We start from the raw sequence: 25,601 nt of genomic DNA, 5'->3' as shown, positions 1-25,601 counted from the left end.
GAGAAAGGAAGCGTTGCAATAGCTGTGCACGAATCAAGACATTTATAGGACCTGGGAGGGCACCTAACGTCACACGAGGAGCCGAGGGCAGGGCTGACAACTGAAAATCCATTTCCTAAGCCTGCCTTCACCATTAGAAACACCACCCCAGCACCCCTCCACTGGCCATCTGTGGGGCTGCTCTGGCCTCCCCTCCCCAAGCCAAGGTAAAGTCTGTTTGACTTCAGCCTTTCCAGATGTGAGATGCTTTAAGCCAGGACAGAGATGACAGCTCCACAAAAGCCCACTTGTCCCCTAGGAGACCCCAGCTCCAGTGAACCAGAGGCAGCAGCTCTACCAGGAAAGCTATAAAGGGAAACCCTCCTCTGGCACAGCAATCAGGAGCTTGTCTCATCTCAGATGGAAATTGCACTCAGTAAAAAAAAAAAGAAAAAGAGAATAATCCATGCATATGACAATTTTTTTTTTCACCACTTTAAGCTGATTCCATCTCTGAGATGGGAGAGAGGTGGCAGAGATTTGCTGACATGTCACTTTAGTAATAAACTCCTCTTTCAGAAACGTGCCATCGCCAGCAAAGCAATCGGCTCGTGAGCTACAAGCCCTGCACGTGGGGCTCCTGCAGCCTCTCCCACGGGGCATCCCCGGGAATGTGGGGACAAAACCCTGACCAGAAAGGAGAACCTGGCAACAAAGGGAAGAGGAGAGGCAGGGGTGAAGTGGCACCACGAGGGATGCAGGAGAACATGCTCTGCTGCTTCCTTACCTTAATACAGGAGGGGTCACCACAGCCCTGAATTTATTCCCTAAACTTCAGATGAAAAGGGGAGAGGTGTGAAGGAGAAGGGCAAAGGTGGTGGATAGCGGAGAATTGGGGGAATTAACTTGGATTAAGACATGAGTGTGCAGCTTAGCTCCATCCTCACCCCATCCCCACAGGACTGGAAGCTGCTCCCAGCCCATCCCAGGTGCTCAGAATTCCTTTACTGCTCAGGAACTGAGAAAAGCAAAGGTGTTACACCTTGGCCTCTGCAAGCCCCAGCTTTATCCCCAACTTAGGGCTTGGGAAGTAGGCAGGCAAGCAGTCAGGAGTCTCTGAAATAAATAACTGCAGCAGGATGAAAACTACCGAGTACTGGGCTTGGAGACCATTGGAATGGGATGACTTTTCCACTGGTCTGAGCCCTGGAGACACAGATGAGCACTGATCTGGAAATAAGGAATGTGGTGGTTGTGCACCACACATGTGGGAATGTGGGAAGGGGGGAGTTGGCTGGGCAGGGCAGGAGATGGGAATGCTGAACTTGGTGTGTTCTCAGCTGGTGGGACAGGGTGCACAAGCAAAACTCCCTCAGTGGGGTTACTGCAGCTCACAGTGGGAGTGGGAGCCTGGAGCAAAATGGACACAGAGATGGGCAGCCACCAGAGGAGGTTTAGCAATCAGGGCTGGCCCCTTTCATCATCATCATCCTCTGCCCTGCCTGGCTTTTGTTACTCACACCAGGAGCCCAGCCCACTGCTGCTGCTCTTTGAGCCCCCCTGAACCCCCCTGACTCAGCCCAGGCTTTCCCAGGCACAGACAGCCTGGAATGGGTTCCCCTGCCCTCCTCCCCCCGCAGGATTTCTGCACTCATTGACGGCAAACCACAAAGGCAGCTGCCCAAAACCTCAGCGAGAATCACCCTCACTCAAACCCTGGCAGGAGCAGCACTGGGGGAGACACGGAGGCTCCCCAGGACCTGGGTGCTGGAACACACCACATCTACCCACTGGTATTCTTATTTTTCATTCTTATTTTTCTATTACACAATAAAAACACAGCAAGGCAAATTCCTGTGAATAAAGGGGAAAAGATGGGGCAGCAAAGAGTCATAGAAAACAGACCCATCTCTGAAAAATAGTCTTTTCTGCTTAGCAAACAAGCACTTACTGTTTGCACCCATCAAACAAACATGCTTGATTTTGTTTTGTTTCACAGCCAAGTCATCATTTCTCCAAAATTATTTCAAGAGCACAACAGGGGCCAAATAAATTTGCAAAACAGGCTTAGGTAAAGAATGACAGAGCTCAGTGGCAAAGCTCACAGCCCTTTTCAAAGCCTGAGTGGAAACCACGGGAAACATCAGGGTTAAAAAAAGCTTTGCCTCATGTTTAACTCAGATTTGACTTTTAGTGTTGGAATCAAAGAGGGGAACAAATGAAGGCATTGCATCACCCTGCCAAGAAAACCAGAGGAGATGGAGAGAGGAGCACAGGCGGGTTCGGGGGGACACCATGCAGGCGCCTGTGCTGCTGATGGGAACGTCAGAGCCTCGCCATGGAAAGCGCTGACTGATGCCAATTAAAGTGAAATCATAATCAAGCCATTTGTTTTGGTGCCGAGAGAGCTGCTCCAAAGGTCTCAGCAATGCCTGGACTCGGTTCAAACACTGCATGGAAGTTCAGGATGGGTCCTCTCCAGCATGAACTGCTCACTACTGGTGAGGGCAGAGCTGTCTGGACATGGTGGGAGGGGATGAAGATCAGCCTCATCCTCACAATCTATGCTTGGGGACACAAGGAAGGACAGAAGACTCTGACCTTCACCTGCACACAAGTCCTCAGTGTAACCCCAAAGGCAGGACCAACACACCCAGCAGTAAAAACACCGTCCTGTTGAACACAACACCCTCAAACCCTTTCCTGATTCCCACAGGTTTTGCAGCATCCAGGAGTAAATCCTACCCCTCCTATCCCAGGCAGCAGCTCTGACCCAACATCTAAAGCTTGATTTAAATTTAATACAGTGATCTAAAGTGCTGGTACCCACGACATGCCTGTACCCTCCAGCAGAATCATCAGGAGATAGGAGGAAATATCTGAACATCTCCAACGTCTCTGGTCCTAAACCAATTCCCTACAGTGGATTGAACGGAGCAGAGCCTTTACAACAGAGAAGTCTCCTTGCAGCTTTCAGTCCAGCTTTTTTCCCAGCACTGAATTCACTCTGCTTGGAGGGACAGAGCTGAAAAGAGCCTCTTGGCAGGGCACTGCTGCTCGACAGTGGCTCAGGCTCCTCAGCACCCGCCACCCTGATAAAAAAAATCCTATTTCCAAGAGCCAAAGCCTCTTCCTTGGGAAGAGCGAGGGACAGGACTTTCCAAGTGCTCCAGAGAAACAGCAACTTCTGCTGCTGAGTTTTCAGCTTGCTCTTCCCTTTTGACATCTGTGAAACACCAAGAAGGGACCTCTAGAAACATCTCTCCTTCCGAATCCTTGGCTGCAGCTCCCCATCCTCCCACCTTGCATGGAAATGAGTGGGATTGGATTTGACCTGAATTTTTTTCCCCTTCCCTGACTGCCACCAATGCAGGGCCAGGCAGGAGGTGGTCAGGAACATCACTGGGGTCTGCCAGAGCCTTTGTAGCAGCATTGCTATTCTGCACAAGTTAACTCCTCCACAACAGATCGATGGGCACGCCGGGCTGGGAGGGGAGCAGGCAGGAAGATTCATGCTTCCTTGATTTCCTCTGGTTTGCACATTCCCTGCTCTTTCCGGCTCCTGCCACGGCACAGCACAGCTGGGACTGACCCAGGGATGCAGCCATGTCCCACTGCCTGCTGGGCCAACTGCTCCCACCTCAAACCAGCAGGAAAACACCTCCAAACGCCCAGGCAAAACCACATTCCTGCACCTCCCTGTCACCACAGCAGAGCACCTGCCGTGGCAGCAAGCCATGAATTTCCAAGAGCAATTCCCGCTCCAGGGGTGGGACAGCAGGAATGTCATTGGCACAGTGGGAACAGCACTCGCACAGGCTGCACATCCCAAAGCCCACGGGCCCCTCTCCTGGGGCATGCCTGTATTGACCAGGCACCTGCCAAGGGACATGGACATCCCTTGCCACCAGCCCAGTTCCCAGCTCTACAGGGATGCACCTATGGCAGCCCCGTGATGGTGACACAGTGCTGTCCTTCCCCACCAGAGTCATCTCCAAGGGACAGGATTTGTCCCCTTCCCATGAAGCCTCCCTGACAAAAGAATCCCTCCTGCTGACTCACCCAAGCTTCCCTTTGTTCTCCAACACCAGCGACCACCCAGTGCCAGGGCAGAGCACCTCCATCCGTGGTGTGGATCAGGATCTACACCCAAAACCCTGTGTGGGCCCTCACCAGAGCCTCTTCTCATGAGTTTGCTGAGCACCCACCCAGCTGCTGCCACCCCCTGTGAGTTTCACCACCCAGACCCCCAGTAACCCAAACCTCTCCCTCTTGGACAGTGAGATCTGTAGGATTTTTGGCATTTGGGAGAACACAGCGGTTCAGGAAAGAAAAGGAGCTACTACTTTTTTAAGCCAAGCTCAAATTCCTAAAGAAGACACTCTGTCCTCCAGCCTCTGCCACCCGTTTGCCAGCCTCTTTGCCCAGTCGTGCCATGACGCAAGACAAATCCAGAGGAATGGCCACAACACAGCTCCCACCCTCCCAGGAGCACTCAGGGGCCGTGGGGGGACACAAGATTTGGCTGGGAACAACTGAGTTGCAGGAAAATTCCTGCTGAAATTCCTCCCGGGGCTTTTTTTCCTGCCCTGGCTTGGCCCCTCTCCAGTGGCTGGCATAAAGCAGGAGTGCGGTGTCACGGCACACACCCAGCTGGCCCCGCAGATGTTGGTGTCACCTATGCACCGCTCCGGAGGAGCAAAGTCGCTCCCGAGCATGCCGGAGTTGCAAGCGCCGCTTCCCAGAGCTGCAATTAAAACCTGGCTTTTGATTTTTAATGTCCCCATCAAACATCCTCTGGGATGACTGCGCCCATCTGCTGTGAGGACAGGGAGGAGTGTCGGGGCATAAGATGTCCCAGAAATTGCGCTGAGTAAAATTACGGATTCCTTGGCGGCCCCGGAACCCCTCGGATCGCTGCTGCAGGAGACAGGACCCTGGTGCAACGCCCAGCCCCCATCTCTCCCCTTCCCAGGGAGGCAATGCTGCCAGGGAGCAGCAACCCCTTGCCTCTGGAGCGAGAGGATTTTAAAGGAGTGGAGCATCCACCTGTCCGGAGCCAGCTCTGTCCTACACTTCCCTATTCCAGCAGGTCTGGACATGAGAAAAAAGCACAAAGCCACACCAGGGGGTCAACAACTCCCTCTTTCCCCAGGCTGGGTCTGACATGGATGAAGACACCCCGGGCACTGCACTCCAGGAGCAGAGCAGGATGTATCTGCACCGAACGCAGCCAAAAGTGCCCGAGCCATGGTACCGATATTCTGTACTGCTGTGGGGCAGGGCGCCAAAAGGGAATCACATTCCCTTATTTTTCATCCCCCATCAACTTTCCCAAAGACAACCGGGAGGGCTGAACCCAAGCCCAGTCCCCCTGGCACTCCAATCTCTCCGCTCGCTGCCCGGTACCATCCTGTACCGCCAACCGGCACGGCGCATCCCCCGCGGGGAAACTGAGTCACGTCCCCAAAGTCACCACGCAAGCAGGACCCCCCCCCCGGTCCCCCCAAAGCCCCCGTCCAGCTGCTCCTACCTGAGCGTGGCGCTCTCCCCTTGCCGCACTGTCACGTTGTCCATGGCTTTGGGGAAGGTGGCATCTCCGCTGCGCACGGGCACTCCTGCGGGCACAAGGAAGAGCAGCCTGAGACAGAGGACGACCAGGCACCTCCAGGGCAGGGCCAAGCACCCACCGACCCCCATCCTGGGCAGCGGGGACTTTTCCAACAGGCAAAAAACACACCCGACAAGGCGAAAAGGGGGAAGGGGTGGGTGGAGAGGAGGGATGGGGGGGAGCAAAACCACCGGGGCGAGCGCTGCGGAGCTCCACGGAGATCAGGAGAGCCCCCGGCAAGGCTGGCTGCGAGCGCTGAGCCTGCCGAGCGGCATCGGAGGGAGTCCCGCTGTCCTCGGGCGAGGGAGGAGGACGGGAGGGCCGGGGGGAGGAGGAGGAAGAGGAGGAGGAGAAGTGGCAAAGGTGCTGGGCGAGCCGGTTCTTCGGGCAGCAGTCCGAGGCTCACTTGGGCGAGGAGGTGCCGGGGGGGCCCGGCTGTACCCCACTCCCGCACGCTTGTCCCGAGGCGGGGGCAGTCCAAAAACCAGTAAAAACCCCAAAAAACACCCCCGAGGCGAGCTAGCAAAGGTGTCCAGGCGCAAGAAGGCACAGCCGGCAAAAGCCTTCGGGATGCCCTGCAGCTCCTCTCCTCCCGCCCCGCTGCCGGGGGGCTGGTCCAGGATGCCGGGATGCAGGATGGGGATGAGCGGACGGTGGGATGCAGAATGCGGGGATGTCAGGCTGCCGGAGCCCCTGGCTGGCCTCAGCGGCGGGCGGGGGGGGCGCGGGGGGGCGGCGGCGGCAGCACCCCGGCCCCGGCCGGCAGCACCCCCGGGGTTGTCATGGCAGCGGCTCCAGCGCTGCCCGGCGCCTCGGCTCCCGCACGGCCCGAGCCCCGCACACGGGCGGGCGGGCGGGCGGCAGCGGGGCGGGATGCGCAGGAGGACACGCACATTAACCCCTGCCGCGCCGCGCTCTTCGGGGGGGGAATAACGAGACCCCCCCCCTCTCCTTTCTCCTCTCTCCCCTGCGCTTACCTGCGTCCCGCAGCCAGCGCAGCACAACTCTTCCCCTTTTGCCCTCCTCTACCTCTGCACCTTCCCCAAGCCAGGCGGCAAAGTCGCCGTGCAGGAGGGGAAACTGAGGCACAAGTAATATTCCCCCCGCTTCCCCCCCCAGCCAGGTGATGATGAGGAGAGGCAGGAGCGTGTCCTCCTGGTGCCCTGCACCTCACAGACACAGCGGGAGCTTAAGTGGCAAATTCCTCCCCAGCCACAAGCACGGTCCCCGCGTACTTTTTATCAGCTCATAATTTAACAAATATCACATTTGCTTATGCCGGGTAATTCCTCCTTCCCTCCGCTAGTGGCTAAACACATTAATATTTCCAGGCACAGATCCATGCTGGTAAAAAGGTGCCGGGGAGCATCCTCAGAGCAGAGAGTCCTGGAGGCAGCAGTCAGATCACAGCTTTTGGGGGGCTGCACCCCTCAAACCCCTCAGCTGCCGCAGCCCAGCCTTAGGGAAAAGCAGGTCTCCCCCCCTTGTTGTGCCCAATGATTCCCCGCTTTGCCTTATCCAAAAATCCTCCCTCCATTCCCCCACCGTGTGCTCGGCAGCTTTTGCACGGCACCAACACGGGGTGGGTTTTTTTGTTGTTGTTTTTGAGTTCGCTGCTGGCAACCTGAGCTGGATTCAAACTGGTGACCTAGATGTGAAAGGATCCATAGCCCGTTACTAATCCCTGGAGTCTCCGAATCCCCTGTAAACTACTGCTTAATTCACTAACTGTGCTATTTAATCTCTAAAACATTATGAGCTGTGCCGGGCAGAGGAAACACTCCATCAAATAAAGCTTTATTATTATTGTGCATGCTGACTGGTCATACGAGAAGGGGATTGCTCTGAAAGTCTCGCTACTTTTTCCTTGTCTGAAGGTTCTCTGCTCCTTGAATTTAGCGCTGGTGGGACGTGCTGCCTCGAGCCCTGTGTTTTCCCAGAGGAAACGGCAGCTTTCCCCAGCTCTTGGCAGAAGGACTTTAATCCCTGCAGTGAACTCGGCTGTCAGAACTGGCAGGAGAGGGGGGGAACTCTGCATTCAGCGGATCCTTTGGGGCCACAAATTACATGGGAGGCGTCTCTGAAACCTCACTGCGTAAGGAGAGACCGTCAGAGGCTGGGGAAAAGGCTCTGTCCGGGGTTGTGTCATTGCACCGGGGTGTACAACGCAGCCAAGAATAAAACACACCAATCCTGCTGATTGCTGCGGCATCCAGACACCCCTGGCAGGATGGGGACCCCGCTGCGATACCTGCAGGGCCACCACACAAGAGCTGGCTCTTTGTGGGGCCGCTCCTTTGAACGGGCAGAGACCAACTCCTGTGTCAGCAAAAGCAGAGGGATTCCAATAACCACAGCCAGTTAACCTTTTCACACGGAATTCAGCCCCGGATCGCCAGGAGCATCTTAAATTACGAGCACAAAAAACACCTCCCAGCACTGAAAACACACGGGGCTGGGGCAGATGTGACCTGCAGAGCTGTTTCAGCCCTTGCCAGGCTGAATTTGGCCCACTGTTAGGAGATCATCAGCAGCATTGTTTGAAAATCCCAAGGAATTTACATCCAATATGCTCCTGCATACTAAAGCCCGGCAGAATCCCTGGTCTCCCTCCCTCTCTTGCATACATACAATGTACATATAAATCAGCCTGTCACAGCTCGTCTCTTTTCTGACAGCTGTAATTGCTTCGGACTACAAAAATATCTATAGACAATAAACACAACGCGGGAAAACAGCAAAGAGAAAACCAAATCAAGGTTCCTTTAAATAATTCAGTTGCTCCAGCGGCAGTGGAGCCAGCAACCGAGTCCAGCTGTGCAGGTTCAGCAGCGAGAGAAAGAGAGCTTTGTAGCCTCCTCTGGGGATGAGAGAGTCTTTTTTCCTTCACTGGGTTTTGACCACAGCAGCAGCAGAGTTTGCTGCACAGGGGCTGAGCCCATCTGAGCACCAAACAGCCTCTCGCTTTCAACTTCTTCCCTTTCTTCCCACTTAGGTGAAAGTCCTTTTTTTCCTCATGGCGAGCAACAGGCGGGAGACAAGCAGAACGAGGCGAGCGCAGCACGCTCGAGGTGTATCTTTATTTCCATCTCACCGCTCTCCTTCCCAGCAAGGCTAAAGGCCCCCCTCTCCTGGCAGAGACCACAAACAGGGCAGCACAAGCAGCAGGGGCTGCAGCGAGAGGGAAGGATGGAGCCGGGGAAGGATCTGCCCCCGTGGGAGATGGCAGCCGCAGGGGAGGATGCTGAAAGCCTGGATGAAGAAGGGGTTAGAAGCAGCAAGAACCTGTGGGTTTGTTTCCCAGAGGAGCGTTTCTATCGGTAGCTGGGGAGGACGAGATTCAGAGGCACAGCAGGGAGCAAATCAGTCCCAAAAAGTGTCCCACGGGGAAGAATGATGGCATTGGGATTGCTGCAAGGGACCCCGACTCCTCCTGCAAGGACCCTCCCGGCAAACACCGCCCCAGTCTCGGGCTTTTCACACAAAACCAAGCCTTAAGCAGCTAATCTGCAGATCTGAGTGGTCCCAGAGGCCGATAATCAGATGCAAATTTGCAGTTCAAGTTCCTCTATCAAGGGAAACAACGACATTGCTGCATTTTTTCCTGCTTCCTCCGAAATACCCAGCTCGGATCTATGTTTAATTTTATTGTAGCTGCTTGCAGGTCCAAGTTAAAGATCCTCCCATCCTACAGACCTGCCTGCAAACCTATATCCATACAATCCTACACCTCCCCACACAAGTGGATTTCATTCCTGGAGAACAAAAAACTACTTTCAATAAGTAGGTCATAGCAAGGCAATTCGTACAGCCAGATTTTCCTTTTAATTCCTTTTTTCCCTTTTCAGGGAGTTGATAGATGGCAATCTATAGCCCCAAAGTGGAAATTTATTTTTAATCTGAAATGGCCAAATATGATCAGAAACATAATTTATGCTCGAGACATTCTCGTTCCTTCCAAATGAAAACACGATTTTATAACGCCAGCCGTGCTATCGCATACCACATTATTCTCCAATAAGCTCCGAGGTGCACAAAAAGTGCTTAATTTCCTTGGCATTAGTCAGGTGAATGACACACGAGTCCTGGAGAGTTTTTCCGCAGAGCCCTCCGTGTCTCCAGCCATTCACCGGAGCCACAAAGGCTCCAGCTCCGCTCATTTATCCCCTCGTTAATTGTGGCCCCAATTAAAGAACAATGATTGCGAGCCTTACTTGGCCGGAGCCTTTTTGAGCCCTTCTCGCCCCAAAGGAATTCCCACTCCCAGCTGGAGAAATCTCCTGTTCAGGGCTGTTTCTAGGGCAGATTTTGGAATGCAAGCAGCATCCTCATGGGCGCTCAGCCCTCTCAAGCAGGGACAACCAGCACCCTCTTCACGGTGTTTAAAAACAACGCAGGAGACCCCATTAATCCCTGCTAGAGCTTCTGTTAATATTTAACTGCAGTTTAGATAAACGTACAGTAACCATCCTATTAAATTTAAATAAGAAGTGCTTTTGGGAGCCTTCCCCTAAAGCCACGCTGCCCTGCTCTGCCTGCACTTTGCACCAAGCGCCTCGCAGTAAAAAAAAAAAAAAAAGGAACATTTTGTTTGCCCTTTAAAAAACTGCTGGGCTCGGGTTTGTCGCTTGCTCTCATCGTGCTCGGGGACTTTGAAATTTTCAAGCACGAATTAACTCCTTCCAGGGCACCCCAGGCTGAGCTGCAAAGCCAAGGGGCTGGAGGAACCAGGGAAAGGCACCAAATCTGTCCCAAATTGGTGCTGCAAACCCAGCACAGGGCTGATCCCCCTGCACCCTCCCACCAGGTAACCCAGAGGAGGAAAAGCAAAGCCAAAATTCCCCACACAGCCCTGCCAGCCCTAATTCTCAGCAGTATCCTTGAGATACTCAATATCTCATCGCTGGCAGTGCTCAAAGCCAGGCTGGAGCAGCCTGGGCTGGAGGAAGGTGTCCCTGCCCGGGGATGAGCTTTAAAGGTCCCTTCCAAACCAAACCAAACCATCCTGGGGTTCTCTGTACTTTCCAGAGGGGCCAGGCAGTGCTGCAGCTGGGATTGAACATCAGGAGGGTGCAAAGCAGCCCTCAAGGCCTCACTTTTCCCTTTGGATTAGGCCTTTCTCCCATCAGCCCATCCTGGCACAAACATTTATGAGGTCACACCTCTGCAGGTCCAAACTCTGCATTAAACTTCTTTGCAGAGAGTTAAAAAACTGATCAAAGAGCTACCAAGCCATGGTGGCACAGTGAGAATTATGAACTAAGACTGATCCTTGGTACAAATCAACATTGATTTTACATAAATCTGCTTCTCATGGCTTCCCTGTGAGGTGATGGTGCTGTATGAACAGCCCAAAAAACTTCTTTGGGACAGGCTCTGCATGCCCAGCAGTGTCTGATCAGCATGGCTCAGGTGCCAGGGACGGTGATGACATGGGATAAAGCCATGCCATTATCCATCTAATGGCATTTGATAAGTGCATGATTAACCCAGAGCGCTACAACTCAATCCCCACAGTCAGGGGAAAAGGGAAAAAAGCTGAATAAGCTGAAAAGCAAAGCCAGACACTCCTCAGGTCTCACTGTGGATATTTGGGAGCTCCAGCACAGCCCCCTTAAATGTGAAAACACAAGGTTCTACCACTTCTGAGGCTCTGCTCACGGTCTGGGGGCTCTGTGCTGGATAACTGTTTGGAAAAGCAGCTCCAAGAGTTGCTGTGCCTTCTCCTGGGGTGGTCCCAAGGCAAACACACTGAGCCAAGCTTTCCCCAGCCCATCTGGATATAACACACATCCTCAACTGCAGGGAGTAGCAAAAAGCCTGGCTGGTTCACCCCCTCCAGCTCAGTTTTCTCACAAACCCTTTCTGAACAGAAAGCTGCTCAGTCCCTACCAAAGCAGGGGAATCAGACAACAGGGGAGGAGCACATACCTCAGTTTAGATGACCATATGTAGCAAAAAGCAGATACTAAGAGCAGAAACCCTGAAATCCCTTTTTTTAAAAGCACTGAGTGTGCTCTGCTGTGCTGGGTGAAAGCCCAGCCCACTGCCAGATGTTCTGCTTCCTTGGAATCAGCCTCTCCTGGAGCTACCGATCTCCCTGCTGCCTGCACCTGCCTCCAGACTGGGATCAGTCACCTCCAAACCAAGCTTTCCTTTCTGAGTCCCTGCCAGCTGCTGCCAAAAATGGGCTTTTTCCCATTTTCACCTCAAACCAGCACCTTTGCAGCACCCATCTTTTGCCAGCCTGCTTCCCTGAAGTTGCCAAATCGCTCGAGTGCTTTCCTTGGGAAAAAAGTCCAGGCTCGTGGCTGTCTGCCTGTATCAATTTGAGTTTTGCCACTGGTCCTCTGACCCTCACGGCTCTCTGCATCCAAGAATAATATTAATAATAGTCCTGCCGTTAAGCAAGACACTTGGTTTGAATCTGAAGATTTTGAGAAATGATCTCATAAATTTAATTCCCAGGGTACCATCTTTGAGCGTTAACAGGCACAGTCGCCTCTGAATTCTGGGAAATGAGCATAATTACATGGAGATCGACAAGGCACAAATGCCAAGAATTCTGTTAACCTTTAATACTGCAAAAAAACTCTCCCCTTGTAATTATCTCTTTCCTTTGTCTTAAATGTTACTGATGAATATTTAGTGGGATAAGCAAATAAAAGGAGGCTGAGGGGTGCAAGGAGGTGCAGTTCCCTGTGGGATAAGTCTGAAACCTCACAGAATGATTGTGGGTCAGGGTAGGATGGGAGCCCAGGTCACAAAACTGCTCCATGGGACAATGGTGACACACAGCCATGACAGAGCCAGCAGAGGGCAATTTGAGTTACACCAAAATCCAAATTAATTCCCAGCACAGCCTCACATGCACCTTCACCCAGGCCCATGAAGAGTGACCCCACAGCCCCCAGTGGGATGGGTCCAGCTGCTCCTTCTCCAAACAGGACTTTGTCTGGGAATAAAACTTCCCAGGTAAAAAACACATCACCTTTCAAACATCCTCCCTAGGGCTGCAAATGGCACTGCCCTCTTGCTGCACATGGAGCCTGATGGAAAGAAGATTTTCTCCCGGTGTGAACTGCATTAATATCTGTCAGAGCTCTGGCATTTCTGCCTATAATGATGAAAAATAAGTGCCGAGAATGTGGGGTGCTCTCAGCATTGCCTCCCTCCCTATGAAGTGAAATTAGAAGCAGCTGCTCCTGCTCCTGTCCTCTCTACAGCCCTACAACATTATCTTGGGAAGATTATTTGGGAGATGGCGTGGGGATAAGGGAGCCCTGCGACCTATCCATATTCCAGCAGTGCTGTGCTGCAGACAGGGCTCAGCTCTCCCCTCCCCAGAGCTGGAGACTCCTGGAAAGGTCACTTTCCTCTCTTAATGTCGTGTCAGAGCCACTGCTGAGGGAGCAAGGGAAAGGAAAAGGCACATCTCCCCCCCTGGATGGAGAAAACCCAGCTCCATCCTGGGAGGAGCGTGCCAGCAGGAGGTGGCTGGGCTCTGACCATACCAAATGCTTTTGCTTTTCCTGCAGTGCTTTTGGAGCACTGCAGGAGCTCTGGAAGAGGATGAAGTAGCTTCCTCCTGGATTTGAAGTTGCTGCTCTCAACCACATCCCAAGCAACAGCTGGATTTGGGTGGGCAAGGAGGCAGTGAATTCTCTGCAGTGGAGGAGAGGGATTGCAGCACGCCCCTGTGCTTGTCCCAAAATACTGATGGCACTGGGGACAGAGAATATCTCACCCATGATTGTGCCAGTCCCAGATCCCAAATTTACCAAGACTTTCTGGGCCACTGAGGTTGGGAGCTAGTCCACCCAGAAGCCCCAGAGTGTCACCAGAGAGGCTGGAGCAGTCACAGAGCAAACTTTCCTTCCAGCCTCAAGGCCAGACCTTTACCCATTCCCTCCTCCCTCATTCCAGGAGGGAAGAATCCAAAGCAGTATTTATTCACAGAAGACTGGGGAGAAAAATGAAAGGAAAGAAGTGAGTTCATAAAGTCCAACACCTCCCCTCCTGGGAGGGCTTTGCACTTGTTGAGGGGAGGAACACTGTCCTGGTCCAGAGCTGTGAGCAGCAGAGAGGGCTGCAAACCTTCCTGAGAGAGCTGACACCACCTCAACCACAACCACTTCCGACCTGGGGACTTGGTGGCTCCAGCCAGCTTCCCCAGTTCCTCCTGATCTCAGAATGTGGCAGATGTTTTCCCTTTCCCTTTCCCTTTCCCTTTCCCTTTCCCTTTCCCTTTCCCTTTCCCTTTCCCTTTCCCTTTCCCTTTCCCTTTCCCTTTCCCTTTCCCTTTCCCTTTCCCTTTCCCTTTCCCTTTCCCTTTCCCTGCCTTCCACTGGAGTGAGGTTTCTGGTCTCCAAGCTGCTTTTATGCCCCTTTAAAAGGTTATAAAAGCTGTCTTTATATTCCAATAAAGGGATATAAAAACAAGCTTTTTTGCAGTTCAATAAATGTGGTTAACTTTTCTCCCCATTAATACTTTTTTGCCTCGATGCCATGTGCACGTGTGGGCTGCTCCAGGAGGATGGGGCTTTGGGCATCACATCCCGAGGCAGGAGACAGCAGAGCATCCAAAGGGAGAAGGACCAAGAGGTGGTGCTGGGGGCACCAGGCAGGTCTGATGCCAAGCAAAAGACTGGCATCATAATCTGAACTGCTGCCCAGAAAGGAGAGATGAGGATATAACCTCACTGGGTACTGTGCTGGTGCATTTACTCCTAAGAAAATACCTCATGGAAGCAGGTGGGAGCTCAGGGAAGGGCTGTGCTGTGGCATGAGAAAAATTCAAGGGATGAACTCTAAACCAGGGGGTAAAGGATTGCCCAGAAGGGTTTTGCCTGTCCTGGTAAAGGCCCGTGGATGTAAGAGATGATGAACTGCAGCCACCCTGGTCCCCATCCCTGCACAAAGCCGCAGCACCCCGGACCGTGCCACCTCTCTCCTGGGTGACAAGGGACAGGTCACTGCCAACCCCCTGCTCTTGGCAATGTCATTTAGACCTGACAGGCTGTGGGTCAGGGATTGTCCTGTCCAGGGCAACAGTGCCACACGAAGCCTGACAGGTCCCTGCTCCCTGTGCAGCCTCCAGACACGGCTCTAATTGTTATTTACCGTTTGTGCAGCCATCCCGTGGCTTGCCATCCGTCTTTCTCAAAAGCGTCCTTTTCCTTGGAAGAGGATCTAAACCTGTCCTGCTGCTCGTCCAACAGCCTCTCCAGGCATTAAAACAAGGAGGTTTATTATTTTTGGTGACAGCCTGTTCTGCAAGGTGAACACAACTCGTATGAATCAAAAAGACTTGGGTTTCATACATCATCCCCCAGCAGCACCAATGTGAAGGGCAGGAGGGGTTTGGCTGAGCGGATGCAGAGCAGAGCAGGGAGTTTATTGGTGCTGATCTATCGGTGCTGGGGAACCTGTGGGGTGCTGGGACCGTGCTGCTGGAGGGAGAGGAGTGGGGGAGATGTGAGTCCATAAATAAGGCTGGCTGGAGAGAGCAGCTACCAGGAGCTGGAGTTGAAGCCAAGCAGCAAGGCACTGAGAATCTTCCCCCATTCCCACTCTGTGACCTTGCTTCTCCTCTTCCTGCCCCTGCACAGGTACTGTGGGATGGGGACCAAGCTCTGACTGGGGCAGATGATCTTATTATCCAGAATGGTTTGGGTTGGAAGGGACCTGCCACCATGAACACCTTGCACTGTCCCAGGGTGCTCCAAGCCCCATCCAACCTGGCCCCAGACACTGCCAGGGAAGGGGCAGCCACAGCTTCTCTGGGCACCCTGTGCCAGGGCCTCAGCACAGCCACAGTTCGGCATTTCTTCCCAATATCCAATCTAACCCTGCCCTTGGCCGAGGGGCTCCTTGGCCCCACCACGCACCCTGTCCCAGCCTACTCCAGCCCACCCAGGCCGAGCCCTCCCTGCCCCCTCCAGCTAATTAACCCAGCTAATTGCCTTTGCCAGGTTTCTTTCTAAGGTGGCAGGAGAATGAGGAAGGTGAGGAGAGGGTGAGCATCCAGGGCTCCCTGGGGGGGCCAGGAGCATTTACAGTCCCTGGCACAAGAAAATCCATACTCATCTTGGCTCTGGGAGGCAGGGCTGCCCTCCCACACTCCTATTAGCAATTCCCAATCATCTTTTATTAGGCCTGCATTGATTTGCTGCTCATTTCGGTGGGAATGAAGAACTAAGAGCCTCAGCCTGGCCTCAGCTGAGGAATCCAGGCATAGAGCTGGAGCAGATCTTGGGGGATGCTGACCCAGGTTCAGCTGTGCCATTGCACAGCAGAAGCAGAGCTGTCCTTAAAAACAGCCTTTCACATCCCATAAAGCTGGTGAGAAAGAAGGATCAAGGGCAGGAGGGTCTGAGCCTCCTCCTGGTCTGTATTTAGGGTGCTCCTTTCACACTGGGGAGGGGAATATTGTCTAGCAGGGATTCCTGGCAGAATTCACCTGGATCCCACGCTCCAACCCCAACCCTGCAGAGCAGCTCGGGCCAGTTATTACCCCCTGGGAGAAACAGTCTCCTACTCCTACTGCAGTTTCCAAGCCAACATTTCCATGTAGCTTGTGAAACACAAATTCTGTTAGGAATCATCTGAATATTTTGTTCTAATAATGCCATAACACCAGCGTACCCATTAGCACATACACGGAAAGGAGTATTTGAATATCAAAACAAAGCGAATTTACAGTCTTTTTTTTCTCCTCCTGGCAAAGGCATCACTGCTAGTTATCAGTTTCCAACTGTTTGCACCACAGCTTTTCCATGTGTGTCCCTGCTGTCATCAAACCTGCTGCTCCCTGCACCCCGTGTCCTGAGATAACCCGAGATGTGCAGCCACGGCTACAAAAGGGCCTGGCAGCCCCCGGGGAGGAGAAGGGCTGGGAATGACAGGGTGGCACAGGAGATGGTGGGAGATGCAAATCCCCATCTGTGTGAGCCACAGAAAAATCCCTCTGCACCCAGCAGCTCCACCTCACGCTCATAACACATCTCAACACCCACCTCACCCCATTATTGCTCTCCCCTCACCCCATCAGGCATCCACCTCATTTAGTCATGGCACCCACCTCATCCCATCCCAATGGCCACCTCATCCCATCACAGCCCCTCATCCCATCACAGCACCCATCTCATCCCATCACAGCATCCATCTCATCCCATCACAGCCCCCATCTCATCCCATCACAGCCCCTCATCCCATCACAGCCCCCATCTCATCCCATCACAGCCCCTCATCCCATCACAGCACCCATCTCATCCCATCACAGCCCCCATCTTATCCCATCACAGCCCCCATCTCATCCCATCACAGCATCCATCTCATCCCATCACAGCACCCATCTCATCCCATCACAGCCCCCATCTCATCCCATCATGCACCCACCTCTTTCCATCACAGAATCAACCCCACCCCACCACATCCCCGCAGACTGAGGTGGGGGGATGCACTAAAAGTCACGGTTTTGCAGCATTTAGAGTTAATTATATGTATTTTTTTTTAGAATGCCCCTGCATTTAGAAAGCCAGAGCCACTCTCTAAAACACCCCAGGAAATATGAAGCCAGGAGAGCGGATTCAGAGGAGAACAGCTCACAACGCCTGCGGTGAGGCGGATGAAAGCCCAGGGCTGCATCCTTGGATGTGCCTCACTTCAGACGGAGCAGGAGGAAATTCAGACACTCTTAAAATTCTGCCCCAGATCTGCCAGCACAGAAACTTTCCCTCTGCTTTGAACCAGGCAAGCGAATTCTCTCCCCGGGCAGCGGCTGCCTCAGGGCAGCGTGCGGGAGGCGATGGAGGAGGGTATCAGATATCGGCAGGGTCCAGCGCTGCCCGGGTGGGGGTGGCCGAGGTGATGCTGCAGGAGGGACTGTCACCCACCCAGGTGATGCTGGGGCTGTGCTACCCACGATCCTGAGTAAACCAAGGATAAACTTCACCACCAGGAAAAAAAAAGGGGTTGTATCTAGGCAAGTGCTCTGGTGCCAGTCACAAACATGCAAGGAGAAAATTGGATCTGATCCAGAGGGTCTGAGAGCAGCAGCTCTTCAGCGTTGAGTCAGACCTCGCTTTACTTAAGGATCCACTGCCCACCTTTCCCCCCCTTCTTGCTTTTTTCCTCCCTGTCTACCTCCAGAGAGATGAAACCTGGAACCCCATGAGACATAAAGTCCTGTAAGGAATGCGCTGTTGGATTCCCCTTTCCCTGCCCATGGGTGGATGCTGGTGTCACACAGCAGACAGAGGTGCAGGAATTCTGTCCCACACTGAAACGGGGCTGTCACAGCCCTCGCTGGCACCCGCCGTGCCGTTCTCCTGGCATCAGCGCACAGCTCACAAACAGAGCGGGCCAAATTCCTCCCTGGGGGAGCTTAATTAAAGTCAATGATGGTACATCAGGGATGAACCTGGCCCACTGGCCTGAGCTGGAGTCCACAACAAGTCCAGCTGGCAAGTCAGAGGCAACAGGAAGGATCCCTGGCACCGGGAGCAGCACTGGGAGCTGTGGTCGGCATTTGCGAGTGGGAGACAGACTCAATAAACCCAGGGCTAAGTAAACCAGATCTGTAATAAATAACAACCAGCATTCCACCTCTTCCAAGTGCTATGGAGATTAGCCCAAATTGTCCTCCCAAGCCCCATGAGCAGTGGGGACATTTCATTAGCCCTGTTACACTGACAGGGAAACAGGCACTGGGAGCCTAATAATAATAAAAATCCATTATGTCACAGTGCTTGTTGTCTGTGTATCCCAGCTAACAGCTCCAAAAGGCAGGGAAATGGCTGGGCTGGTTTTACCAGAGTCAGGGGGATGGAAATGTGCAAGAAAGGCAGTAATTAGCTTCGGGTCACTCATCAGGATGAAGTTTGCTGAGTGGTGCCACCAGGCCTCATCCAGGCTGGGCTGAGGGGCTCAAAGCTGCAAGCAGGATGGATCAGGGAAAATGCTGTTCCACAGCTGCTAACTGGAGGAGAATCAGAGAATTCAGAGAATCCCAGAATCATTAAGGTTGGAAAAGCCCTCCAAGATCCTCGAGTCCAACCTGTGACCAATCCCCACCTTGTCACCCAGCCCAGACTGCCATGTCCAGGTGTTCCTTGGACATCCTTCCAGGGATGGGGACTCCACACCTCCCTGGGCAGCTCCTTCCAATGCTCGACAACCCTTTCCATGAAGAAATTCCACCTGATGTCCAACCCGAACCTGTCTGGCACAGCTCGAGGCCGTGTCCTCTTGTCCTGTCCCTTGTTCCCTGGGAGAAGAGGCTGATCCCCACCAGGCTGCACCCTCCTGTCAGGGAGTCGAAGGGGGTGAGAAGTCCAACCTGTCTGCACCTGGACAGAGGGATCTGTGGCAGCTCAGATCCCCCTGCCCATCCAAACCTGTGCCAACAGACCTCAGGGAGGTCCCACCAAAATGTTAATGTGGCTTTATGCTGAGCTTGAGGGGTGTGATTGCCCAGCAATTGTGGTGTGATTACACCACAGCTCTACTTCCCACACCTGCAATTTTCACTCTACTCCTACAACTTCAAGGCTCCATGGCCGCAAATTAATTAAAGTGTAAGTGCAAAATCAGTGGTGCCGCTGAACGTTAAAAATACCCTTCCTTGGTGACCTGGAAGCCAATGCCACAATTTTGGAGATGGGGGTAATGCTAAGAGCTGAAATGTAGTGAAATTCCAGTTATAGGGACAAGTGGGAGGTGGTGAGGTTATCCAAAAGCTTTACCAAGATGTAATTACACCGTATTCGTCAGGTAATTACAGCCCTTCTATTATATGCTACAACTCTGCGTTCCATGCCTAATCCCACGAGGTAGATTCAGAGGGATAAAAGGCAGCAGCAACACACTCCTGACGGCTGCAAGGAGAAATGATGGACGTGGACTGACAGGGACAGCAAAAGGAGAGGAGGTAGGAATGGAAATGCTCCAGGTATGCAGAGCAATCGCTCACATCCGGAGCGGCCCGACGTGCATCCCCACCCTCTGATGCTCCAGGGATTCACACCACACAATGGGGAAGAGCCAGGCTCGGCTGCTTGGGATCTGTTGAGGAGGGAAAAGCATCCATCAAAAGCCAATCTGCTTTTGGAAAGCAGAGAAAGAGGTTACTCCGGATTAATTTTTCACTTCCAAAGCTTTATGGGGAGTTCTGAAAGTGTCAGGTCACGACGCTTCAATATTTTCTGAACAAGAAGCTCGAGCGCTGGTTCCAAACTCCTCTGTTTGGGTTGTCAGGTAATTTGTACCCAAACATTTCAATTAAAAATTTCTGTTGGCTCATCTGTTTGGGTTTTTTCCTCTGGGGAGAGAGATGAAGGACTTGGAAGTTTTGCTTATTTCCCAATTTCTGTCATTTTGATGCCTCATAAGCTACTTCAGGATTGAACAGGAAGGGGGAAAACCTAGGAGCCCATTGCAGAGAGAGCACCCAGCCCTGGATGAGGTCCCTGCAGCCCTTCCCCTGCCCTGTGACACATCTGAGTGTCCCAGGGTCCCCATGGGGTTTTTTTTCTGGCAGCAGGGCACTGGTGGAATCCCATCCCTGGAGGAATTTAAAAGTTGTGTAAAGCTGGTTAAGAGGTGGGTGTGGCAGCACTGGGGAAATGGATGGACTCAGTGATCTTACAGGGCTTTTCCAGCATAAATTATTCTATTCTATTCTATTCTATTCTATTCTATTCTATTCTATTCTATTCTATTCTATTCTATTCTATTCTATTCTATTCTATTCTATTCTATTCTATTCTATTCTATTCTATTCTATTCTATTCTATTCTATTCTATTCTATTCTATTCTATTTTCAATTTTATTCCTCTCCTCTCCTCGAGTCTCCTCTCCTCGAGTCTCCTCTCCCCTCCTCTCCTCTCCTCTCCTCTCCTCTCCTCTCCTCTCCTCTCCTCTCCTCTCCTCTCCTCTCCCCTCCTCTCCTCTCCTCTCCTCTCCTCTCCTCTCCTCTCCTCTCCTCTCCTCTCCTCTCCTCTCCTCTCCTCTCCTCTCCTCTCCTCTCCTCTCCTCTCCTCTCCTCTCCTCTCCTCTCCTCTCCTCTCCTCTCCTCTCCTCTCCTCTCCTCTCCTCTCCTCCTCCTCTCCTCTCCTCTCCTCTCCTCTCCTCTCCTCTCCTCTCCTCTCCTCTCCTCTCCTCTCCTCTCCTCTCCTCTCCTCTCCTCTCCTCTCCTCTCCTCTCCTCTCCTCTCCTCTCCTCTCCTCTCCTCTCCTCTCCTCTTTCCATCCCATTCCATCCTAATCCATGATTTCCAGGGCTTGCCTCTGCCCAGACCAGCGCAAGGTTCCTGTTCCACAAGGCTGGGCAAACATTCAATGGAATAAATCCCACCCTGCCCCATGGGGTCCCATTTGGAGCTCCAGTGCTCCATGGCCTTATTTAACAGCACCCTGTTCCCCAGGCAGCCCAGCCCAGCCCAGCCCAGCCCTGACATTCCTCACAGGTCTCCTACTGCTTCCTCCTTCCAACTGATCCTGTTTTCCTGGTGCTATTTGCATTCATACTTCCACAGCAAGTGGACACAGGAGGGGATGTACAGAATCGTATCCATGGTGGAATTCAGCAAGGTCTGGAATAACTCCAACCCCTCCTGCTGCACAGCACAGCACAGCAAACGAAGACAATTCCCCTTTGGTGCTCCCAAAACATTTATGCAGAGCAGACATGGGCATGGAAATACAATCAGATGGGACACAAACTATGTTTTTGCTGGATTTTTTTGCTGTTTGGGTTTGTTTTTTCCTTCTTTTTCTTTGTTTTAAGTCAAGCTGGACCAAATTCTTTATCATCTGCTCCTGCAGAAGCCGCGCAGAATTTGTGGAGCCACAACGACAGCGAAGGAGCAATTCCCTGTGAGATGCCAGAACGCATCCCAAGGGAGTAATTCATGGAGTTGCATCCACGTGGACTGGCTCTAATCCCTGTGGGTGCAGTTTCATCCACTGAAATCCATCCTTTGCAAGGCGCCAGCACAGCTGTCATGGGAAATAAGGGCCGAGCTGGAATGATCTTACAGGAATGATCCCATCTCCATTTGGGGCTCAGCTAAGCCATGAAGCCTGAAAGTTGATTACACCTTTCGTTAGGAATGACTGAATGATGTTTTAAAGCTGGAAAATGAACTCACAGCTAAAAGGAAACACTTTCTTGGCGAGGCCGTAGAGTAGGTTCCCCATGGAATAGATGCAGCTGTGAGAGTCAAAATTAAATTGATATTAGAAAATTTCCTGAGGGGTAAAAGAGTCATCTGGTGCCTGCAGAAATGGCATCGTGCAGAGAGCTGACTAGGAAATGGAAAGCTTCTGAAACTCAAATATATATGTGTGTGTGTGTGTATATATATATGTATATATATGTTTAAATAAAAAAGAAAATATCCTCTAACTTCCCCATCTCAGCAGAAATTTCCAAAAAAGTACAATTTTCATGGAATAGATTATTTTCCTCCCCCATTCACCTAATGCAAGGACATTCCAGCTAGATCCCAGCTCCTGGAAGAATCATCTGTGTCCTCTAGATGGGACACAACATGGCAAGTTGCTTTCCAGTGGGTTTTAGGGTTTGGGGTTTTGGGGTTTGGTGCTTCCCATTGCCTCCCAGTGGGTCTCCCTGGGCAGCAAATTGAGTCCATCAGACAACCAAACCACTGAGCTCCTTCCAGGCAATCACCTAGATTTAGATTTGCCCAATGGAAAATCAATTTCTCTGGACAAAAATGAAAAGTATCCCAGGAATTTTGCAATAAAGGCACTTTCTGTGCAGAAATGAACATTGATGGAAGACCAACGGGCTCTGACCAATCTGGTCTAGTTGAGGATGTCTCTGATCACTGCAGGAGGTTGGATTAGGTGAGCTTTAAGGTTCCTTCCAACCCAAACCATTCCAGGATTCACAGCCAGAATTCCAAAGGTGGCTTTCTTCATCCCTCCTCGCCGTGCCCTGATGTGCATTTGGGAATGGGCAAATGGAGCAAAGCAAAAAGATGCAGATGCAAAAGCACTGGTGGAGACAGGACAATCCCTCTTTCATCGGCCTCCCTCGTCTCCCTCCATGCAGACAGAGGCACCAGGAGCCTGCACATTTCCATTTGCACTCGCAGGGAGAGCCGGGACAGCTCCAGCCACATCCACAGCTGGAACCTTCGGATCAGATTAACAAAAAGCCGCTGATGGCGACAGTTCCTCTGCTGCTCCTGTTCCCTGCTCACACTTTAACAGCCTCCAAAAAGGGACACATTCCTTCAGCATTTATCCAAGGAAAGTGGGAGGCTCTGTGGGGAGCACAGCTGGGGCAGCTGGAAGGGCAGTGCCAGCGCCCACTCTCCCCACCCTGGGGCATCGCTCCTGGACACGCTGCTCAGCCCAGCCCAGGGACACAAACACAGCCTTGGCTCTGCCTCAAACATCAGCTCTCCCTTACTTCCTTAAATAAAAGCTTCCAGCACGGCCAGGTCCCTGCAGGAATGAGTCAAAGCTCTCTGCAGCACAGGGCCACCTCTCCATCACCACAACCCAGCACAGCACTGGACTCCTTCCGAATTCCCACTGGGAGCACCTCAGTACTTCCACTGCTCCAAAGTATCCCCCCCCAAACCTTCACTTTGACCTCTAAAATAAGAACAGTCACAATGAAGATGTGCTGGTTTTATTAGCTGGCAGATTCCTGATATATTTCACCCAAAGCCTGGATTCGTCTGCAATCTCCCGGTGCCAGTAACATTAAAGAAAACATCAACTCTGATGAGACCACTGAGACCTGCAATAAAAACAGGAGGGCTGGTTACACCACACACATCTGCTGCCAGCATCCTCCTCCACACCTGACTCCTGCTCTCCAGGCTGGAATCCAGAGGGGTCACAACACTCTCGGGGAGCCCCTCGCCACCCACCCATCTCCGACTGAACAGAACCACTGCCAAATCAGAACTCAGAGGATGGAAACTCCGAACATGTGCTCCCAAAGGCAGCTTGTGAGAATCTTCAAGGCAGCGGGGATGGAACGAGGTCAGAAAGGGAAAAATGAGTGGCAAAGAGGAGCCAGCATCTCGAGTCCAGGCTCTGAGAGGGAAGATAATAAAAAAGCATCATCCCTTCGCAGGCAGTGAATTGTTGCTTAAGCCCGGGGATCACAGACAGCCCTCTCGTCTGAACGGAGCAGTCAAGTGCAGACATTTCCCAGCCATTAAGTCGAGCGATAAAGCGCCTGCAGTAAAGTCAGGGAAGTGGAATTTATCATGGCACCATACAGATTGTAGGGCCAGGAGAGAGCTGGCTCAGGTCAACAGGTTGACCTCTTGAGTTGTCTAAAGATCCTTCCCTTCATCGCCTCCATTAACATCCCGTCTCTGTGCTCTGCCCGGCGCCGGCGCTCCCTCCCTGGGGACTCTCCCCCTTCCCTCCCAACAACGGGGGCACTTTCTTAATAGCCAAGCAGAAAAACCTTCCCTCCATTAGCTCCAAGCCACTACTCCTTGTCCCACCACCTTTGGAGACCAGGAATAATTTCCTTTCTTCATTTCCGACGTTCCCCAGAAGATCTTTACAGATTGTGATCCCTTCCCACCTCCTCAGGAGGCTTCTCCTCCTTTGCTAGACTATAACTTAGGGCTGGAATGGGGCAGCCTTGTGATGTGCCTGCTCTGAGAAGTCACCACCACCTCCCAGGGAAGGACTTTTATCCTGCCAATGACTTTTTTCCCCCCTCAAATCTGTGCAGGGCATCCTGCTCCTCCCAGCCAGTGCTGCAGCTTTAAATTCTCTGTTGCCCACAGAAGCTGTGGCTGCCTCATCCCTGGAATTGTTCAAGGCCAAGTTGGATGAGGCTTGGAGCGACCAGTGGAAGGTGCCCTACCTGTGCCAGGGACTGGAATGAGATGAGCTTTAAGGTCCCTTCCCACCCAAACCTTTTTGTGATTCTTTGACTCTACAAAATCTTCTTTGGTTATGGTGTTCAATAAGGAAATAAATAAATTTTGAGCAATGACATGCAGCCAATAAGGGCAATTTGGGGCAGCCAAGGACGGCAAAAGTTCCTCCAAATCCCTGTGATCTGAGATCTCAGCCATTCAGCTCACATCAGACAGGTTTTGTTTGGGATCGATGACCTTGTTTAGACCAAAACCATCCAAGCCCAGCAACCTGCAGCACAGAGGATGTTTTCTTGCTGTTGGTTGGCTGAAGTTATTCTCATTTCTGCCTTTTTCTATTTCCTAGCAGAGACAGCAGAATAACCATCGGGAAGACAATTCCCAGGATGATTCCTGCCTTGTATCAGAGGAGCCAAAACGCACAGATGAAAACTCTGCAAATGTTTTTCAAGGGAGCAGGAGCCCTTTTGAAGATGGCTGATTTCCCAGCACAAACATTTCATCCAGCCCTGAGAGTTCTTTGCAAAACAGTTTGAGCCCCACAAAAAAAACAACCAACAAGAAAACCCAAAAAACTGTCAAAACATTGTGAAGGAGACTGAATTTTTCTGTTCATTTCAAAAGGAACCATCAGCACCCAGGACCAACAGACTGGTGGGTGCATAACAGTACATGGAACTCAGGTATTTGGTTATTCTGCCTTCTCCATGTAAGAGCCAAGTGGCTGCAGTGATCCTTGTTGGAGGGACAGCACAGGGTCACCTCACCAAAGCTCCAAAATTAAACAACCAACCTCTCTGTACCCAAAAAGTGCAACACAGAAAAATGCTGAACCTTAAATATCATGGAAATCCAGAATGGTTTGGGATGGGAGGGACTTTAAAGCTCATCCCATTCTAAAGCCCAACCCTGGGCAGGGACACCTTCCATGATCCCAGGCTGCTCCAAGCCCCATCCAACCTGCTCTTGGACCCTTCCAAGGATCCAGGGGCAGCCACAGCTTCTCTGGGCACCCTGTGCCAGACCCTCATCACCCTCACAGGGAGGAATTTCTCCCCAGTTTCCCATCTATCCCTGCCCTCTGGAAGTGTCAAACCACTGCCCCTGCTCCTGTCCCT

General features: G+C 52.2%; 1 protein-coding gene across 9 annotated transcripts in view; it reads right to left on the bottom strand.

Moving 5' to 3' along the window:
- Window positions 1-25,601, bottom strand: part of LOC102105752 (protein CEPU-1) — a 352,214-nt gene that overhangs the window by 130,946 nt on the left and 195,667 nt on the right. For 3 of the 9 annotated variants that reach the window (XR_015774525.1, XM_005528455.2, XM_005528457.3), the window contains exon 1: window positions 5,513-5,769. Coding sequence is in view for 8 of the 9 variants with exons in the window: in XM_005528455.2 (XP_005528512.1) it covers window positions 5,513-5,679 (167 nt within the window). In the remaining variant the exon portion in view is untranslated. The other 6 variants (XM_005528456.2, XM_088066840.1, XM_088066835.1 and 3 more) reach the window with 4 other exon arrangements.

This window comes from Pseudopodoces humilis, chromosome 25 (assembly GCF_049639895.1).
Source record: "Pseudopodoces humilis isolate 2021_Gansu_Grassland_sample_001 chromosome 25, ASM4963989v1, whole genome shotgun sequence".
Classification (NCBI taxonomy): Eukaryota; Metazoa; Chordata; class Aves; order Passeriformes; family Paridae; genus Pseudopodoces; species Pseudopodoces humilis.
The sequence above is the reverse complement of the archived record's forward strand: the minus strand, read 5'-3'. Positions and strand labels throughout refer to the sequence as shown.